Source organism: Eulemur rufifrons, chromosome 15 (genome assembly GCF_041146395.1).
Source record: "Eulemur rufifrons isolate Redbay chromosome 15, OSU_ERuf_1, whole genome shotgun sequence".
Classification (NCBI taxonomy): Eukaryota; Metazoa; Chordata; class Mammalia; order Primates; family Lemuridae; genus Eulemur; species Eulemur rufifrons.
In genome coordinates this window covers 70,094,976-70,117,534 of record NC_090997.1, presented here as the reverse complement: position 1 = coordinate 70,117,534, position 22,559 = coordinate 70,094,976, and the positions used below count along the sequence as shown (strand labels likewise).

The window sequence follows — 22,559 nt, the reverse complement described above, 5'->3', positions numbered from 1 at the left end:
GTGCTTACATAAAGGATGGCCAACTTTATACCTATGTAGAGTATGTTTTCTTTCCCATATGCTGTAGCTCTGTTTAATTTCTTTAAATTCCTTAACATAGCCAAAATAACACAAAGCACTATATATAATTCAGGATAGCAGAGAGCCTCCCAATTATTTTTAACATAAATTGTGCATTTTGACTATCACCATAATATTAAATTTATAAAATTTCACTGCCATTGTAGTTGGGTATTCTTTGTTCCTCCACAGTGCTGGGATGTTGTTCCATATTAAAGTATTTGGTAGACAAAGATAACCTAGTATCACTAGAATTTCCTATCTCACTGCTTCTTTATGTCCCTGTAAACTATCAAGAAGACCAAATTTGTTTGAAGTTCATTTGGCTGATTTGGAGTACTACATTGCCTTGGAAACAAGCAAGATATTCTTACAGTTTAAATTTAATCCCAAAAGGGAAAAATAAAATCCCATACTATGTACCTTTTACTTCCAATTTATAGAAGATAAGAATAAGGCATTGTTTCATAGTAAAAATACTGTGTTCGTTTTATTGGCAAGTTTTTACTGATTCACAGATTTGGAAGTTGTGGAGAAATCAGCCTTCAACTACTTATAGTGTTGTTGTTGAATATAGAAAAAGTAGTACTTCATGTAAAAGTATATGCTAATTTTTGAAACTGAGTTGAGTGCTATAAAAATACGGAATTATCTACTATTTTTTTCACTTAAGATGATTTTGTTAATTGGCATGAATACCTTGTTTATTCATTGATCTTTTAGAAATGTTGTCTTTCTTTATATTCATGAAACTAATATAGCTAATGCAGCCAATAACACAGGGCTCCCTTTCCCACCAGCTCCCAGTTAGAGAGCTGTCTTCCCAGAAGAGACAAGACATCAACATTTATCATACTGCCTTTAGCAACATGTAGCTGAGGTTAGGTTTCATGCAAGTACAGCTAAGAGGTGGGGGCTCCCCTCTTCCACCTAGATCCTGTCATAGGATGAAGGCTCTACCGTGAGTGCAGCACCACTGAGAATACTGGGGCCCTGCATGCCCTGCCCCAGCTTGTGGGACAGGTGTTCCACACTGGGAGAGGCAAGCCAAGGAGATGTAGAGCTGCTGCCCCACTCCCTCCACTGAGTGCTCAGCTCCTAGAGTAGGGGTGTCACTCAGAAGCTTGTCATGGTCTCCACCCCCAGAGATTTTGTCTGAGGAAAAGTAGTCCATAAAACAGTAAGCTCCAAATATCTCTTTATAAGGAATTGACTTCATTTCCAACAGTGTGGAGAAGTTCAAGCCTAAGGGAACTCTCAAAAACACTGGGGGTTGCGGTAAAAGGCAGTTGGCAGGATACTGTTAGATCCACTGATGCTATAGGTAGGCTATACTGTAGGCTGACTACTCTCCCAGAGAGAAACAGTGAGGTCAATGAGAAGAGCATTCCAGGAGTCAGAACAAATCTCAAATATGAACTGGAGGAGAAACAATAGATCAATCTGTGAAACAATTTATTCTACAGGGTATTTTTGAAAACAACAGAATGATCAGCTGGCAATTAGTGGAGCTTAACAGTTGTGTGTGATCATAGAAAGAGTCACAAAGACCACATATACATTTATATGAAATGTCCAGAAGAGCAATCTATAGAGACTAGAAGTTAAATTAGTGCTTATTTTGGCTGGGGGAGCAGATGAGGACTTAAAGGAGTAACACATAAAAGGAATGAGTCTTCTATTTGAGGTGATAAAATTGACTGTGGTCTTGGTTCTACATATCTGTGGTTATATTTAAAACTATTGAATTGTACACTTTAAATGAGTGAATTATATGTTATATGAATTATATCTCAATAAAACTGTTACTAAAAAATTATCACAATGTACTCACCATCAAATTGGTTTCACGGATCATCACCTAAGAGCACATTTAGGAATAACATTAATTGGGTGTCAGGCAGATGTGGGGGAGAGGGGATGGGTGTATACATACACAATGAGTGTGATGTGCACCGTCTGGGGGATGGACATGCTTGAAGCTCTGACTAGGAGGGGTGGGCAAGGGCAATATATGTAACCTAAACTTTTGTACCCCCATAATATGCTGACATTAAAAAAAAATTATCACAATATAGAGACAAAGCAACCTGCCTGGGTTCCTTTTCTTCTAGCTTCTGATCTATATTCTAGGAATTAGTAATAAGGAATTAGTGTTTTTTACATAAATATTTTGTACCAGGTAAAAGTTATTTTAGGCTTTTTGGTTGTAAGCAACAGAACCAATTGAATTTAGCTTAAGCAAAAATAGAATCTACATGTTATAGAAATGCAGTGCTATCTGTGGAAGCCATAGGTAAGAATGAAAGCTGGGCTTCAGGAAGGAAAGGACTTTGTTGCTTCTCTCATTGCAGCGTGTTTCATTCTTTTCTTTCTCTGCAGCCTGGCTTCCTTTCTTTTTTAGGACACATGGCCAAATATGGCTGCCCCACAGAACTTATAGAACTATAAGTTACATAGTTTATTTCCAGCCACCCGTGGAGACTAACTTTTAGACTTTACATCCCAATTCCTGAGGCTTGGTAAAGTGTTCACTCATCTTGATCCAGTGAGCTGTGGCCCAACAGTACAGAATCTCAGCACAAACATGACTACTGTGACTCGTGGGATTTGTGAATAGGCAGACACCCTATTGTATAGATACACATTGAATTTTCACAATACCTTATAAGCTTGGAAATTCATTCTGATGAATTTGGGGCTATGCAAGCATAACTTACCCATGGTTGCCCAGCACATAAGCTCTGGACTCAGAACCTAGTTTTATCTGACTCCAGAATCTTATGCTGTTACCATTACTCTATACTTTCTCTTAAGTAGTTTTTAAAATACATTGAGAGAAAATATTAAATTTCATTCAAAAATGCATTCCCCTTTTAATGCTTTCTGTAATAGATGGCGTTATCTTACATTGTTAAGTATGCATGCTCTTTATTAATTGCTATTTCTTTTGATACTAGCATTATCTTTCCTTTCATGTATAGTTACATAAGCTGTTGCAAAAATAGTGTGCTATATTAATAGAATCATAACAATTAGTATGAGACCATGCAGCTGTTCTTAGTAATAAATTTAAAATGATTTTGTACCTTGTTTCTAGATAATTGAAATGTGTATAGTATTAATGAAATTTCAACAAAAATAAATCTCACAAGAACTTTTTAGGTTTTGTTATTTCATTTGATTTATTTAACTAGGCACAATAAACTGAAGACTTGTAGTATAAATCTTATTATAATAAAGATATAGACAGGTTAGTAGCTTAGTATATATAAATTGGACAATAATACCTTATTAGATAGAAACTTTTCCAGTTTCTAATTTATGAATAAGTTTAGTTTCATTTGTGATGTTAATGATGAAGTTTATTTTGAAGACATATAAATTATTTTCAATAATATTGTATCATATTTCACAAAAGAGAATTTGGTTTTCTTCCTAGAATTCTTTATACTTTTTCTCTTGGTGATCTTACCCAGTCTCATGGCTTTAAATATAATGTGTGTGCTCACCACTTCGTAATTTTTGTCTTCAGCTCAGAATTCTCCCCTGAGCTCCTAACTTGTGTATCCAGTTGCCTATTCCTGTGGTCCCCAATCGCCCAGCTGCGGACCAGTACTGGTCTATGGCCTCTTAGGAACCAGGCCACACAGCAGGAGGTGAGCAGCAGGCAAGAGAATGAAGCTTCATTTGTATTTACTGCCACTTCCCATTGCTCACATCACCGACTGAGCCCCACCTCCTGTCAGATCAGCAGCCGCATTAGATTCTCATAGGAGTGCAAACCCTACTGCAAACTGCACATACAAGGGATCTAGGTTGCACACTCTTCATGAGAATGTAATGCCTGATGATCTGAGGTGGAGCTGAGGTGGTGATGCTAGTGCTGGCAAGTGGCTGCAAATACAGATTATCATTAGCAGAGAGGTTTGACTGCAGAATCAATGTAATGTGCTTGAATGATCCCAAAACCTATCCCCTCCCTGGCCTCAAACCCTACCTCAGTCCAGGGAAAAACTGTCTTCCATGAAACCAGTCCCTGGTGCCAAAAAGGTTCGGGACTGCTGGCCTATTCAATATCACCACTTCACTTATCAGACATAACCTGTCCCAAACTGAATTTCTTATCCCCACCACCATCAAAAAATAAACAAACCCTGCTGCTATACCTTCCAGACTTCCCATTAAGGCAAATATGCCCTAACATTTGCTTAGTCCAGAAATCTAAGACTCAATCCTTGACTCTGCACTGACCTCACATTTGTCAGCAAATTTCTGTTACCTTCAAAGCATATCTAGAATCTGGCCCCTTCTACCCAGCTCCTCCATTGCCACCCTGGTCTGAGCTATCTTCCTTTCTCCTCTGGATTATGTTTTCCTGCATCCACCCTTGACTGCCCATGATATATTCTCATCAGTTTAAGTGATCCTATTGAGCAAAAATCAGATTATATCATGTCTCTGCTTAATACTCTTCAATAGTTCCTCATCTATTCCAGAGTAAAGTCGAAGTTCTTACACTGGCTTGTGAGACCCCATACAGTTGATTCCTCCCACTGCCCACTCTTTGATTCCATCTCTACTACTCTTAGCCACCCTGGCTCTCTTGCATTTTCCCAAACACAGAAGGAACCATCTGTCCCAGAACGTTTGCACTGACTGAATCTCTTTCTCTATATTATCTGTGGGACACAATCTCTCACTTCCTTCAAGCCTTTGCCTCCTTCTTCTTGAGCCCTTGCTCTCCCCCACTTGAGATTTCAAACCCCTGACCCTTACCATGCTCTATTTGTTCTCCATAGTACTAGTCAAATTCTAATATGAAATACTGTGCTACTTATATATTTATTTTGTTTATTTCCTTTGGTCTTTTTCCTCCTAGTCAAAGTTCCACAAGGGTCAAGGGTTTTGACTGTTTTGTTCACTGTTGTATCACCCAATGCATAGAACAGTGTTTGGCAATGACTTTCGCTGAATGAATAATTGCAGGAAGAAATGTATTTGTGAAACTCCTTTATGGCACGTGTGTGTATTTGTGTATATGTATATATGCAGTAAAACTGCTAACATAACTTTTCTTTCAAAATATTTCGTGTTAAATTGCATTAGTGTATTATATAGAGTCTGTTAGCTAAGGCACATCTGGCTGTCCTTCATTTGAGCTATTTGTGTATTAAGTATTTCTGGATGCTTATGTCAAAATAACAAATGTACTTAAAACCACTTTTCCACTTCAAAAATGGTCATGATAAGTTATCTGTAGGTTAGTAACTTAGCAGAACTAAAAACTATATTATTATTAAACTGGTAAATTAAGAGAGAGGCATTTGAAAATTAATTCAAATTTTTAATTTTAGTAATCCTTGACATGTTTAGCGAATCATAAACAGATTGTCATTGTGAATTTCACAAAGCCAAACACTTATTTTAAAAAAGAATATGGGTCATTTCACTTATGCATAGTAGAGTACTACTATCAGTTTGAGCAATTATGTTTTTAAGATCTTAGAGATTTCAAAAAATACTTTGCAAAAAATACCTTGTGAAATAACATATACTATTCATTCTTAATAGAACAAATTAAAAACTGGAACTTCTATCAATTTTTCTATCTTATACATGCAGAAAATAACTAATAACTTGGTGTTACGGATTCATATGCCAAAATAAGTACATTATACATTTGCATTTATAAATGCTAATACATATTTCTGAAGCTCATATGAATTTTAGGTAAAATGCCAAAAAGGAACTACTTAACAAAACCATCTTCTGTTAAAGGTCAGAGTGATTTAAAAATGAGAAATAGCATCGTTGTACTGCCTGAACTATGCTTCATTTTGGAGACCTAGCTTAATAATTAGGTTTTGTTTTATTTTCATTTGTATCTGGTAAGACCATTCTAAGCTTAGTAGAAACTTTCCTTTCTCTCCTTTTTTCCCTTAACCCTTAAAGCTACACTTCTTCATACAATTTAGGATAGAGACGTAATTAATGTTTTAGGTGAAATGTTACTATCAGGAAGCTAAACCATTTATACTTAGTATTATCCTAGAAATTATATAGCAGTTGGTCCTTTTAGGATAAACATATCTGTGAGCTCTTATCTGTATTAAAGGGCTTCTTGATAACTGCCCTTGAACTTAACCAACATATGACAGGTTAAGCTTGATGTTATTTCCCAAATTTGATTTCCTTCTTGTGATAAAAGGCACTATTGCCAAACATTTTCGATTTATTCTGATGGTGAAGGTTGCCTGTTTCTTCACTCATGTAAATTGAGTCTTATATAGGAACACATTAGATTTATTAGCTAATTATTAGTTACATCCAACATGACTCTGAATTGGTAAAAATATAAAACACTGTAATCTTTTAAAGAATTATATCAATTATATTGTATTATATATAGTATATTATTGTAATTATTCTGTTATATATTATATTAATTATGAAAACACCCCTCTTGGGTTCAGTTTTCATTGTTAAAATATGAGTTTTAGAGTAATTTATCTGTGATACCTTTTTTCTGTAATTCTAACAGTCACAGATCTTAAGAAAATTTAGGTTGAACCCTGAATTCCAGACAAATAATCTTGTCAGGCCAGAAAGCATAGATCTTCAGCGAGGTAAATAAATATCCATTTATTGCATAAATAAGGTTTTGATTCAATCTAATGAAGTTACAAAGGAATCTGTGTTAAAAATATACATATTTAGAGAGCCCCAAATTGACTTTGTGCTGTGAGATTCATTTTTGTAGACTTTAAAACACGTTTTCCCTGAAAGGAAATGTGGTTGTTATAGAGTTTGATTCATTTGTCTCCAACTTTTGAGTTATTAAATGTAATATTTTTTCAGAGTTTAGCAGGCAAATGAAATTTAAAAGCAACAAGTTTGAATATCTGTTACTGAAAAAATGGCTTTATATTTATAGTGACTTATCTCAAGCCATGGTATCTCTTATTCCATCCAGAGATAATGTGAGGAAAAAAACTTTTGTGGTAGATTGTGTGCTATTTAGGTGGTCAAGCATACTGAAATATTTTCAGAGTTGAAACTAAATACAGACCTGAAAAAAAGTGATGTACCTCTGGTCATATGTTTATTGATTTTTGTGGTCTAACAAAAGGAAAAACGTTGATAGAAACACCTAGAATTCATTAATAGCTTTTAGTTTATGGGTTTGTGGCATGTTTCTCTTTGGTGTGTAGCTGAAAAGCAGACTAATCATCTGAAATGACCCAAGTACTCTTAAAATGTCCTCTATACTTTGGTGTAATCAGGATTTTCTTACAATAGTATCATGTCTAGATAATCTGTAATTTTATAATGGAGTAGGAAGGAGATTAGTTTGTCAGAGTCCCATAATAGACCTTTGCCCTGAGTTCAGCATCATATTCACTGCTTGGAATACTATTCACTGAAAGAAGGAAGTTTAGCTATGTTTCAAATCATGGAAAATAGAGTTGTTATTATGATCTCATCTTGTATCTTAATAACCATAAAAAAAATGTAAAAGCAAAGGTATAAATTTAACACACTCCCAAAATATAAAAAATTAATAAAATAGGAACTATGTGTAATACAGCATTACACAGCAGCTTTATATTAATACTTGACATATTTTATCCAGATTAAAAACTTTCTAGGTAAAGATGCTATTTTTTCCTTTTTTGGAGTCAGCCACTCTACAACTAAGACAGGTTGACTTAAAGGTGAAGGCTTCATCTTCCAAGGGGCTGGGGAGAAAAGAATATCTAAACTATTCAGAGCCAACATTCCTGGTTACTTATGTGAGATTGACATTTTCCTTTACATGCAATATGCTTACTTTCCATTTCTTTTTTTTATTCTAGTCTATGCAAGGGAAACTTTCTAAAGAGAAATCGAACACTCAAAAGATGATGGAAGAGCTGGAAAAGAAAGAAAGAAACCTGCAGAGATTAACAAAAGCATTGCTTGAAGTGAGTAGAAAAAATCTGAATTACTTTGAAAGGATGATTCACTACCTATTTAAGTTTAAGCAAATGCTAATTTATACATATTAATTGAACATTTTTAAATTGAAGACTTGATTTTGATGTGCCACTTAATTAAATCCATTAGATTTCTTACCAAAATTATAATAAAAGACCAAACTTTATTTTTCTTATGTCTTAGAATATAATTCCACAGACTTAACTACAGCACAGTCAAATGTTATCCAGTATAGAGATTAGATTCCAAAGTCAGCAAATAAGACAAATTGAATATAAATAAAGTTACCCGTGAAAATCCTTAAAGTCAGTGCAATGTTGGTACTTCCTTATTAAAACAGATCACGCTTTTTCATTTAAGTATGAGATGAAGCACTTGACTTGTGTTTAAGTACATGTTAAACAAAATAAATGAATAAATAAATATCTTAGGGGTTTCTTTTAACTGCCATCATGACATTTTGCCCATAAACACTTAAGAATGTATCTCCAAAAATTAAGGACATTTTCCTTTATAATCATAACACCATTATGATACCCAATAAAAATAATTTCTTGACATTCAATAATATCTAGTCTATATTCAAATTTCCCTGCTTCATCAAGTATTTTATATAGGGATTATTGAAACCAGCATTCAATTAAGGCTATAAGTTATATTTCATTGTTGTGTGACCTTCTTATAAACAAGGTCTTATGAGAGACTTTCTTCCCACATGGTAGTGACTTGAAACTGGGTCTGTTGTCTCATAACTTATTGATTGTCACACCTAGATTTGATTACTTTCTCAAAGTGTCATTTATCTTGTTCTTTACTCCCTGTATTTCTTATAAGCTACAAGTTAGAGCTAAAGACATCATTAGATTCAGGCCAGACCTTTTTTTGGCGTGAATACTTTATAGGTGTTATTCACATCATCAGAATATACAACATTTGATTATTCCACTATAAGTGACATACAAGTACGGAATTCACTGGGTTAGGGTGGTGACTGCCTGGTTCTTTTCCCTTGTGAAGTTACAACCCCTGCAAATCATGGGTAATCTGTGGGGTGATATTTAGGAGGCTACATGCAGTTTGCCAGCACTTTTTCCCTTTGATGGTTTTAGCCCCCATCGATGATCATTGCCTGAATTGTTAGATGATTGAAAAATGGTGATTTCACAAATTACATCATTCCTTTCATATTTATTATCTGGCATTCATCTATAAATGATCTTTTCCTCATCATCCCAGGCTATTTGGTTGTTCTGAAATACAGATCCAATTTGAAAGTTAATTCAACTTATCTTTAATTAGAAATTTTCAGGATGAGAAGCTGACAATTTTGAGGGTGAGCTTTTCCAAGTCAATTTAACAATTCAGAGTTGTTGGGGATTTTTTCCTTATTTGATTTTATACTTGTGGGATTTTTTTGTGTCTTACACTGGATTTGTTTTATGTTTCCTCTCTTGGGTTTACCCCAGGGTGTCAGATGGCACAGAGGAACCATTTCCACTATTTAAATTATTTTTGTATGTGTTTTCCCCCCACTATGTGTATGCAGTTGACTTTGGTTAATGTGCATATGACCCCACTGTTGTGTTTATAGACTTGTGGGCAAATGTTAACCTGTATGGTTTTCAGGTACCTTTCCTCTGTTCTAACAACCTGACTTTTGTTTTCTCTATCCATTTTAGAACCAAAGACAAACAGAAGAGACGTGCCCTGTAATGGATCAGGGCCAGGAAGCAGACCCATCTAGGCAGCAGACACTTCTTTCCAAATGGCCTCTATTTGATTTGACTGTGATTGATCAGCTGTTCAAGGAAATGTCCTATTGTTTGTTTGACTTGAAAGCATTGTGTAGTATTCTTAATCAGCGTGCTCAGGGCAAGGAGCCTAATCTTTCATTATTACTGGGAATCAGATGTAAGTGGCTGATGACTTGTCCTTTGTGGCTTGACAGTTAGAAACCTGTATTCATGAAGGAGGAACATATGTTTATTTTTATCTCCTTTCCTTAGATTTATAAATCTCTGAATCAATCTGTGGGTTTACATACAACTGTTACTACCTCATTGCTAGGACTGACCTCATTATACTTATAGAAGGGAGCAGGGTCAGGGGTGATTGGACTACCACTTGGCAGAATGCCTACAGATGTTTCCTAGGCTAAATCTGTAAATGAGTGGCTGGAGTGGTACTTAGGTTTGACTTCTCAATTACTCTTAGAAAAGTAATAATTCATGTAGTAGTTGTATAGATTAATGACCCAGCCATATGTCCACTGGTAAAATATTTGCAAGAAAATACTCACTTGCTTTCCAGTGCAGTGTATGTTCTTTGGCAGTTGCTTAATGTCAGTGCCAGTGCTATCGCATGAACCAGTTTTCACGATCTACAGATCTGTTCCCCTTGTCATTCATACCTGCTGGCGTTGTGCTTTTCAGCATGACACCCACTCTCTGCCTCAGTTCTATCTCCCTGAACACATAATTTTGAGAGCTACCAAAGTAATATCCTAGTGTCCCTTCCCTCTGTGCTACTTTTGCAGGAACACTCGTCTGTGCATGTGGTTCCAAGTTAGATAATATCGACATATTGGTCTCTTTTTAACAGAGAAGAAATGGACTTCAGTAAGGAGATAAGAATAGAGTAGGACCACATAATAGGTTTATGAACCAACATTTATATTAACTAGCTGCCTAACAATATGGTTAATATACAACTAGAAAAGGGACTGGTTTTGTTTCCAGTTTCATCAAAAAGATTCCACCATTTTGCAGCATAATAATTATTTTGGCAAATCAAATAATGCTCTTGATCCAAGTATATCACTAGTTAAGTGAAACATGTTCTCTGTGCTCAATATTACCAGCAGAATTTTCCCTTTCACCTTGTAGATGTGTGTATGTGTATATATGAGTGTGGGTATATAAAAAACACTTAATGTTTACATATATTCACTCAGTCAGTAAACATTTACCAGATGCCTTCTGTGGTCCAAGCACAAAGTTAGGTGCTGGTATCTTGCCACACATTAACCAGATAATTAGAGAACTGTGATAGGTGCTATAACTAAGATGTGGACAAGGGACAGTGGGAGCACACGGGGAAAAGTACCAACTAAATCTACATGGGAAGGGCTGTGAAGGTGCCATGGAGTAGCCGGTGTTTGGTGTGGGTCTTAGAGAAGGAAGAAGAGAAGTTTGCCAGGTGAAGATGTGATGATTTAGAAATGATCTCTTACTGGGCACCGTGGCTTACCCCTACAATCTCAGCTACTCAGGAGGCTGAGGTGGGAGGATGTTTGAGGCCAGGAGTTTGAGACCATCCTGGGCAACATAATGATACATCATTTCTAATAACATGAAAAGAAAATCAGCTGGGTGTGGTGGCGAACGTTTGTAGTCCAGCTACACAGGAGGCTCACTTGGGCCCAGAAGTTCAAGGCTGCAGTGAGCTATGATCCTGCCACTTCACTCCAGCCTGGGCAACAGAGTAAGATCTAATCTTTTAAAAAAAAAAAAATCTGATATGTTGGCAGCAAGAAACAAAAGCTCATACACAAAGGAACTCATTTTCTCTACCATTTTAGAGCTGCTCACCCCTTTAATTGTTTTGTAATATTCTATATTTCACTATCCAGGTAGAATTTGTTAACTATTTCAGTTATAGGGTAATAGAGCTATCCTAATATAAATAAAAGGAAGATCAAGAATTGTGCCACCTTTACCTCCCAATGTATAGTCTTTCTGGTCTTTAAAATTCAACCCCAGAATCCTTACCTTATATTTGGCATCATGAAAATTTGACCAGCCAGCCAATTTGTCGAAAACCAACGAATTCTTTTGAATCCTTGTGTCAAGACTCCATCTGTTCACTCCACACCCCTTCTGAAAACTCTCTGCTACTTGGTTTCCATGACATCATTCTCCGGGTTCCGCTTCTGCCTTTGTGACTGGTCAGTCTCAGTCTTCTGTGGACTCCTCTGCCACTTGTTATTGGTATCCCAGGAAAATTTTGTTGTCGGTTTTTGTTTGTTTCTCTTTATTGAGTAATCTTACCCACATTCTGTTGTTTTCTGTTATTGCTATACCTTTCACCCATATAGATATTTACCTCTTACCCTGCCTAGAATGTTTTTTCTGGGCTCCTGATTATATCCCCCTGTATATTAGAACTGGCTGTTTCATAGGCATTAGACTCAACATGTCCAAAACCGAACCCACTTTTCTTCCTTCCCTAAACCTGCTTCTCCTCTCAGTGAATAGCACCATCATTCACCTGTCACCCTAACCCAGATTTTACCCTTCATCCTCTTTTGTCCTTCATTTGGGACTCATGACCAATCCCTGAGCCTTACCCAAACTGATGGTGATTGAGCTCTATCCGTTCTATCATCCCCTATTATGCCTAACTTTTATTCCTTCCATTATATCTCCTTTGCACTGTTGCCTTCAAGTTTCCATAGCCCTTTACCTGCACTTGTCTCTCTGTCCACTGTCTGGCTCACGTCCTCCCCCTAGTCCATTTTACACTGTTGTCAGAGTGATCTGTCTGTCCAAACCATGAATCTGATATCCTAATACTTACACTCCTCTGTGATAGAGATAGGTAGCTCTTACCCACCTCTGCAGCCTTATTTCTTGGCACTCTCCCTTTTCATATTTATTCTTTACCATTTTAGAGCTAGTTACTGATTTACATGAGGTTTCTCAAACTCCGTCAGGCTATTTTGTTTTCTGTCTCTACACCTTTGTTCATTCTGCTTGCTTTGCCCACCCAGTGAATAAGTACTGTTGCCTCTCCTGTTAAGCCTAGTTGTTTGTTCTCTTCCTTTTGTGCCACTGCAGCTTGTGTGTTTTGGTAGACTACCTGCAATATGTCACTGTGTTCATTTGTTCATGAAATTGTGTATAAAGCGTTGAGAATGAGACACTGTGTATGACTCTGCTGACCTCAACATCTAGCATAGTCCCTGGAATGTGGCAGATGTTCAATTACTATTTGTTAAAATAACATTATCTGACTCTTATGCCTCCAATAAACCATCAGGGCCAGTGAAGATACAAGGAAATGTTTATTTCACAGTCACTGGCTCTGACTGCTTTTATGTTGAGATATGCTTGCTTATAAAGAGAGGAACTGAAATAAATAACTAAAACCTAGCTGAATCAGGACTCTCAGTTATTCAGCCACTGGGCAATTAGCCATCAATTGCCCCATGGTTCAATTGTTTAGGATTATAGGGTTCCAACTCTAATATTCTACCCCTCTCCCCCTCTACCCCTTCCCTTTCTCCTTTCTCCCTCTCTCTCTCTCCCTTCTCTCTCTGTCTCCCTGCCCCTTTCTCCTTCTCTCTCCCTTCTTCTCTCCCCAACTATCTCCCTTTCTTCCCTCCCTCCATCCCTCTCCCTTCATCCCTCCTGTCTCTCCCTCCCCCTCTCTCCCTCTCTCTCTCCCCATACATATATATACACATACTTATAGTATATTTTGAAAATTAATATTTTTATGCCAATAAACCCATTTTGTAATCATAAAAATTTACGATACCACTTCTCACTACACAAATGATTTTCAGATTTTGTCAAATGGGAAAAACTGAGTGCTCTAGTTGAGCTTATAGAGAGACATTAGAGTATGTTCTTTTTTACTTTTGGAATATTGTCATCCATTAAAAATGTTGAATTTATGTGTATCACTGTATGGATTTAATGCATTTTAAGTAGCCAAATTTTAAAAGGAACAAATAGATAAGATCTATTTAATATTGAATGAGACATAGGTTAAACCTGAGCCTCGCTGGTATTCAGAGTGTAGCATTATATTTCTATGATGATTAAGATGAAAATCCTAAAATGTCTTTGTTCAAAAAAATGTGAGACGTTCTCTCTTTGCTTTGTTTACACAGCAATGAACTGTTCAGCTGAAGAGACTGAGAATGACCACAGCCCAGAAACACTCAGTAAAAAATTATCAGATGTGTGCCAGTTACGGAGGGACATTGATGAATTAAGGACTACGATATCAGACCGCTATGCTCAGGACATGGGCGACAACTGCGTTACCCAGTGATCAAGTGTTGGTCCCACAGCAATAATGACCCATTGTTAAGTGCTGCTGCATTACGGTTCTCATACTTCTCTTTAGGAGCCATAATGGAAAGTTGCAAGTGACATATGACTTGCACATAGGTTGTTTTTTCTGTGGATTTGTTTTATTAAGGGGAAAAGTGGATATGACAAGGTTTTAAAAAGGCTTATCAGGATAAAAAGAATCAAATTAACTTTGAAAAATATGATTAAGTCTACAAGAAAAAAAAAAAAAGGTCTGTATTTTCAAACTACTGATTATAGGACCAAGCTGTGAAGAATACCTTTCAGATAAAGGGATAGACTTTCTATTAATCCTATAGTTTTGTGTGTTTGTGTGTGCATGTACGTGTGTTTTGTGTGTATGTGTGCTTTATTCACTAAATTATATGAGTTTCTAGGGTCAAAGCAAAGTTTCTGAGAAAGGCACACACTGTTTATTCTCATATTTCTTTCATATTGAAGCTTATGTTGTACTTTGGGATATTCAAAGGCTGGCAGAGCAAGAGTTCCAACAGCAGGCAAGTGTTCTAAAGTAGTGCAGCGGGCAAAACCATCTGTATTTTGGACAGTCACTGTGCTGAGATGATGAGGTTGTGGGCTTGGGTTGATTTTAGTACTGTAGATAGGTCAGCTGTTTTTCCAGAGTGATTGTGGATTTCCTCAGAGGGCTGAAATTTTGATGTGATGATCTTTTTCAATAGCGTTGTAATTTATGTGTTACAAGGAAGTTTAACATAATTTGAACTAATTTTAAAATGTCCCTTACTATTTACAATTTTTAATTTATATTTTATGTGTATCAATGTAAACAAAGCCATACGTAATTAATGCAGATCTTCTAAGGCTTCAGATCATTATTGTAAAAGAAAGATTAATGAAGTGACTCTGGAATAATAGCTTATTTATCTAAATCTGAACATTTACATTTTAACAGTTTTGTATCTGTTTTAAAGTTGAAACTACTTTAAGAGAAAGCCAACACATATTCTTTATATCTGAACTAACAGTAGCATAAAACAAAATTTAAACATAGATATTTTAATTCCTTTTATCGGATAAATACATTAAGAACAGAGTTTTTCATAGAATATGAACTTGGCCAGGTTAGTTATTCATCTGGAGTACAGGGTATTACTATGAAATGAAACTGTTTTTTAAGTAGGCATACAATCCTTTAAACTTCCAATGAGTATTGTCCATATTTAGTTGGTATTTTGGAAGAACTATATATTTTCTTGCCTTCAGAATATTCATTACATTCTTTTGAATTACTTAATTGTGGCAAAACCTTGTCCTTTTTCAATTGGTTTGATTTCTTGATGCAACCAAGTCTTCATTTAGAGCAAGACTAAATATTAATAAGAGGTGGAAGGACAAAGGGTGTGGATCAAGCAGGACGATACTGATTAGGTCAGAGCAGATCACATGCCCGTTTTCTTGCTAGGCTTATATAGTGGTATAAAGGCTGCTCCTAGAAAATATTTTTCTTAAATATTTTTAAGAAAACAAGTGAAACAGTGAAAACAAGTGAGACAAGGCCTTCTTTTCTCAGTTCAGAATTTTGGCTTATATACAGCTCTCAATAAATTGTTTTATAGTTATATTTCAGCAATTAGTTATAATACATTGTAAAGACATCAAATTTCCTTCCATGCATTGCCTGAGTCCTCACATTGCTCTTCTTACTTCTTAGCGTCTGGGCACTAAGAAATCAGTGCATCATAGTGATTCGGCATCCCAAGGTCCCTAACCTAAGGAGGGTCTTAGTCACTGGTAAGAACTTGGCTTTCTAATGGGTCATTTCTTTTTTAATATTGGTGGTTTGAAGACAATCAGAGTATAATAAATTTGTACCAAAAATCTGATGCAAAGAATTCTGCCTCGCAAAAAATTAGTATCTGTGAAATGATCCTTTATAGTAAAATATTAATAGATAATAACATCAAAGTAGATCAGCCACAAGTATAGCAAACAACATTTTTACATTCTCTTTGAATAGAATCCCAACACTCCCCCATGATTTTGGAAATGGAGGTACCCTAAAATAATAGAACTAACTGGCAGTCACCAATTTGGATCAGTAGGCTATTAAATATATCCTAGGTTTTTAGTATATGTTTTCGGTTTTATGATTGTTGTTTTATGGTCATTTGTTTTAATCTACTATAGATTAATTTTTGTTTTCTGGTTTAGTTGGGATAAAGTAATTTTTTATTTGTTTTAGTTGGTATTCTGAAACTTACAGAATTAAACTTAGTTTACATATCTTGAGGTAAAAAAATTTTAACTTAGTAGGAAATTACTACTGATGCATTTCAGTTTGCAAATTGTGTATTTCCCATAAAAAAATGGAACTAAGATGTGATAGTTTAAGTATAACCTTGAATTACAAAATTGAATCTGTTGGAGTCTGGAGTTTATAATGGGGCCTCTAGTAGATAGCCTTGGAAGGAATTTTGGAGAGAAGTGAAACTAGTAATATTCTAATTTGTCAGTATTTAAGTTTTGATTTTTATTTTTCAGAAAATTCCCCTTCCAAAGCACTCTATTGGATTAGAATAGTAATAATATTGGTATCATATTGAAAAGAAATTTTACCGAGTAAGATGGGCAAATATCAACGCTATAGTGAACTAGGATGTTCATGGAAGTTACGGTAGCAAATATGCCTGAAATGAAAATTAACCTAAATTTTAAAGAACATCTATTTGAAAATTTCGTTAGGTAATGAAACCTCTTTTTAATTGTGATTTTGTGAATTAAATGTCCTTTCAGGAAGCATCTCATGCAGTATTAATATTAATTATTTGTCTTTGGGTTTTAAAGGTGAGCTTATTCTGCCTCAAGTCACATTACAGCAGGGGTAAAGTAACAGTTGTCTCAATGAAAAATCGAAAGTACCTGTGCAGATAAAATTCACTGAATCAAAGACACAATAGCTATCTTTTCATTTGATGTCAGAAAAATAGGATGACTTTAGTTAAACTGTTACTAAATTTTCAATGGCCTCTAATTAAAAAAAAAATAAGTATTGACTAGGTAAGGTATTCCTGAATTTATTTTAAAATAAGGTTGGCCCCTTTTTTATATTTGAACTAGGATTCAATATTTAATGTTAACAGTATTATATTTTAGTGAAATTTATTTTCATGGTGACAATTTATTAAACTGAATTAGACTTCTTTCAATAGCTGATTATAGAGACAATCTCAAGGGCTGGAATGTGTTGTTAAGATGAGTAGTGTACATTTCTGACATTAATGAGCTTACAAATTAATTCTGTCATAGTGCAAGATGTATTAATATGAATCTCTTAGAGGATATTTTTTAAAGGAGTTACTTTATTGGGAAAATGTTCTTTAAATATCAGTAATAGTTCATTGAGTAACATAGTAGCTGAGAACCTAGACTATATTTTTATGTAACATAGTTCAGCTCAGACACACCTTTAGTTTTGATTATTGGCATTCTTTTATGTAGATTTCTATCATTGTAGATATGTAATTACAGTAATAAGCAATTTTCATAACCATGCCCACTTAGACTATATAATTTGAAACTGCCAGTAGCTGTGGCTCTCAGAGCCAAAGTTAATTCATTTTGTTTCCATTTTTGACAATTCTTTTAAGTGTTCACAAAACAAGAAAAACGATTTCCTATTTGGTATAAAGAGTAAAATTTCCAACTTTGCCCAAAAATGCCATGAGTGGTATATTTCCATATGATTATATCATACATTTAATCATGAAGGGGAAAGATTTTGGATTTTTTTTCTTATTTAAAAGAAATATTAAATATAATAAGAATGTAGTTTCAAATCAATAAGTCATTAACAACACTATTGCAGCTGCATAGAGAGAACCTTCTGTGCCTTTTTGCCTGCAGTAAGCATTCATTTCTGTTTTACATGAGCTATAAGAACGTTGATGATTATTGCACCTTGTTCTTCTGTAAATAGACTTGATTAAGGATTTTTTTTAAAGGAGTTGGTTTTCATTTTTAGGCGGTAAAATATGAGAGGAGGTATCAGATATATGTCTTTGGAATCCAGCCTTCCCTGTATAGTGAGTGGGAAACTCCTTTAGAATGTATTCATTTGTGAGTATATCTGTGTACATATATATGTATAAATAGTTATTTAAATACACAAACACAAAATTCAACATCACATTGGTGTGATGACAAGAAGTAGTAAGGTGCTAGGTGGTTACATTAAAAGCACAGCAGAGTGTATAATCAGTCATTGTGACTGGTGGTTTTATAAACTAGGTTCAGTTTTTGAACCACCCAGAATACCTCATGTGTAAATATAGTGTTCATGACTTAATTGAAATACAGTTATTGTAAAAAGAATGTGAAGCCACTGGTTGGCTTATGCCTTCTGATCTATCATTTTGCCTCTTTTTTTGTAAAGGGGTTGTTTTTGTTTTTGTTTTTTAATAGGGTTTACAGCTAGAATTTTGAATGCCAAAGTTCTATTTATTAAATTAAGAAAAAAGTTTTCAATGTTAATGGCTAGTATTTTTCCACTGGACTATTATTTGTTGATGTTGGAATTTTTATTTACAGAGAAATAAATTTTTTATAAAAAGATTTATGTCTTCCAAGTGCCTAATGTAACATTAAGAATGTATTGGAAATTTTATATTCTGTATTCTGAATTCTCAATGACAAGAATATGCTGACTTAACTTTTAGGTAAAAGCTTTCTATAAATACATTGGAGAATGCTTGACTGAAAACATGGAGACTTCTGCCTTCTAAGTCTGTCTTACAATTTCAGTTACTAAAAAGCTTTTTCTCAGGGTCTTCCATGAAGGACAGTGAGATTTTCTGATGCCAGGTGCTATAAATTCAAAGTCATGCCTATGTCCATGTCACCTGATAGCATTGTGTCACTCTTCTGAATTTCTAAAATCTCTGTTTAAATCAGGAGTCTTCTTTCTGGTTTTCCAGCAGACAAAATCTGACTTCAGTTTTCTACATTGCTGAAAGGTTGTGCTGGTAAGTCAAATCTTTTTTATTTTACCCCTTCTGATCAAAGGTTGAAAACTTACTGAAACATGTACAGGTAAAGCCTTGTTAAAAGGTTGCTATGCAAAGGGTCTTGACATCTCAGCTTTGATAATTTGCCAGTCTAGTCCCAGAGATGCCCTGCGGATGGCATCCTAAGTCCTTGTCCTAGCATATATGGGCTATAGCCCCAATCTCTGCAGGAAGTTGGTTAATATTTTGATTGGTAGTATCTGTTTCCAGTTCTGCTAACTTGGCATTGTTCTGTCAGAGTCTTTAATGAGGCATCTAATTCAGTTAACAGGAAAAGAATCACTTTTGAAATCCTGTATCACAGGCTACTTAGGTTGCAAGCAGATGTGTTAGACATAAGAACAGAATGGATAAAATCTTAGAATATTTCTAAGGTGATTGGTAAAGAAGTTTCTCTTTAAGATGAAATATAGGATCATTTTTGATTTGGTGAAAAAAATGGGGGTTTTTTTTTGTTTTTTTTTTTTAAATTTTGGTTTGTTTTGAGACTGAGTTTCACTCTGTCCTCCCGGCCAGAGTACAGTGGCATCATTGTAGCTCACTGCAACCTCAAACTCCTGGGCTCAAGCAATCCTCCTTCCTCAGCTTTCCGAGTACCTGAGACTACAGGTGTGCACCACCGCACCTGGCTACTTTTTCTAGTAAAAAAAAAAAAAGTGTTTTGTTGGGAGGGTTAATACAAAGCTTTTGAAAGGGCACATCCTAGTGATTTTGCTAATAACTTTGAGCTTCTTTTGATCACAGCTTTCACCAACCAAACAGAATCTGACATTCTGTGTCAGAAAGCAGAAGACTCAGTTAAAAAGAGGTGTGAATACATTGTTAGTAATGCCCCAAAATGGCAGCGTGTGGATCCAGTAGAGCAGACAGTCTGCAAATGAATAGCACTCTAACATCGTGTCAGTTAAGGCAATCTCCTTGATTTAGAGGCGATTCCAGTTTGAGGAATGAAATTATGATAAAAGATTTCTTTTTATGAAAATCTATTTATTAAAAATAAAATGTTTAAATAAAACTGCTATCCTGAACAGAAAGTTGGTTATGATCACAAAAAGAAAAATCTTTCCATTTTGGCCAACCTATTTTTACTTAAACATAGTCTCTCTTCATCTCTATTGATTCCCTCCTAAGTTTTAAAGTTTTAAACTAAACATATACCTACCTTGTGACCAGGACATTTCACTCTTAGATACTTACTTGAGATAAATTTAAAAATATGCCGGTAGAGAAACTTGTCAATGCATGGTTCACAGCAGCTTTATCCATCCATAATAAGCAGACTGGAAACAGCCCAGGGGTCAGTCGGCTTTCTCCACCCAGACTTGAAAACAACCTTGGCTTCTAATTGATTGAGAGTTACGTATATCCTATATATTTTAGAGAGTTAGAGTTGGGGAAAAGGCCTCCGATCTACCAGAGACACTTCACTTTTGTTTGAACTTCCTTCTGGAATATTGTACTTTGTCACATTGGCTACCCCTGTTCCATGATCTCCACAATTCATGTGAAGCACTTGGTCTCATCCTTCCTGAAACAAAGAAACTTACTATGTTTTTTTGTTTGTACATATGTATAACATTGTTAATTCATTGGCTGCCAGTCTCCCACCAGACTTTTAGCTTTTTTAGAGCAAGCACTTCCTCTTTCTAAACTTTGTGTTTAATGAACACTTAGGATATGCTAACTTCCAGAGATGTGCAAGTATCTGCCCTTAACTCTAAGATGGAAGAGTTCTATTTTTAAGGAGAAAATGTGATCTTTAAAAGCATAGCCCTAGGAGAATATGCCCCGTAAAATGGAAAGGTATATAGTCATCATAGATCCTACTTAAGCAAGTTGAATTATCTTCCATCTCTTGGATCTCCTGTTAATCTCTACCACAGCTATACTCTTTCTGCCCTTCTGTGGGTCCGGACCACAGGATTGGACACAGTTATTTCCTGGTGCATAGCATTCTCATGTTGCATAGGTTTTATAACGTCAAATCTAAGATCTGACTTAACTGAGAAAAAAAATAGTAATTTAAGAAATGAATGCAGTTGCATCTAACTTTAAGTTGAGAATGCATATATATTTTATATATATTTTTTTCTTTTTTTCTTTCTTTTTTTTTTTTTGAGACAGAGTGTCACTTTGTTGCCCTGGCTAGAGTGAGTGCCATGGCGTCAGCCTAGCTCACAGCAACCTCAAACTCCTGGGCTTAAGCGATCCTACTGCCTCAGCCTCCCGAGTAGCTGGGACTACAGGCCTGCGCCACCATGCCCGGCTAATTTTTTCTATATATATTTTTAGTTGTCCATATAATTTCTTTCTATTTTTAGTAGAGATGGGATCTCGCTCTTGCTCAGGCTGGTCTCGAACTCCTGACCTTGAGCGATCCACCCGCCTCGGCCTCCCAGAGTGCTAGGATTACAGGCGTGAACCACCGCGCCCGGCCTATTTTATATTTTAAATAGAACATACAGCTGGCAACCCTTATAAACAAGGAAACAAGGTAGTTTACATTTTTCATTCTTATATTGATCATTTAGTCATGAAACAAGTGGTTAAAGTCGTTTAATGGCCCATGGTGACTAAACCACAATGCACAGGAAGTATATCTTCTATATCATCATTATTATTAATTCTTTATTAACCAATATTTGAATACATGCCTAGTAAGCAGACTTTGCATACATTATCCCATTTATTCCTCTATATACAGGGTGTCCCCAAAGTCACCATACATAGGGAAAAATGGGAAAGTGTATTAATAGCTACAATTGCATTACATTGGGCCCACCAGATAATGCAGAATATTTTCCCTATAATTCCATCTGCACTCTTAATTCCTCTTTGCCATGTAAATTAATGTATTTACAGGTTCCAGGGATCGGAACATGGACATCTTTGGGGGAGTTGTCATTCTAACTTTGACACCATGCCCTGAACAAATTAGTTGTCAAATCTTGAAAATTCTGCCTTCTCTGATTCTTTCACATTTGTCTTGGGTACTTCATTTCCATCTCCCTTGCTCCATGTAACTGAGGCCCAAACTATTATAAAACAAATATCGCATATTTGAGTTAAAAATTTTTGATTAGAGCCTGAAAGCCACTAACTATGTAAGCTGTATCATTGATGATTCAGATATTTACTTCACTCAAGAAAAGACATGAGACCACTGATTTAACATCTCAAAAAAAATGATTAAGTTTTTACAGAGAATTTCTGAATTTTTATATCATTGACATTTGTCAGTGCCTTATAGGATATGCCACAATCTGGATTTGTCTGATTCATCATTATTTGATTTAAGTTAAACACTTTTAACAAAAATGTCATGTAGGTGATGTTGTATATTCCTCATGTAGAAGCTCATGATAACAGTTTGTTATTGTTGATGACGCTA

General features: G+C 35.5%; 1 protein-coding gene across 1 annotated transcript in view; it reads left to right on the top strand.

Annotated features, from left to right (window-relative positions):
• CEP85L (centrosomal protein 85 like) overlaps positions 1-14,103 on the top strand; it is a 108,930-nt gene extending 94,827 nt beyond the window's left edge. The window contains exons 11-13 of the mRNA XM_069488392.1: positions 7,920-8,027; positions 9,720-9,951; positions 13,940-14,103. Of these exons, the coding sequence (XP_069344493.1) occupies positions 7,920-8,027; positions 9,720-9,951; positions 13,940-14,103 (504 nt within the window). The remainder of the gene's footprint in view (positions 1-7,919; positions 8,028-9,719; positions 9,952-13,939) is intronic.
• Positions 14,104-22,559: the final 8,456 nt, after the last annotated feature.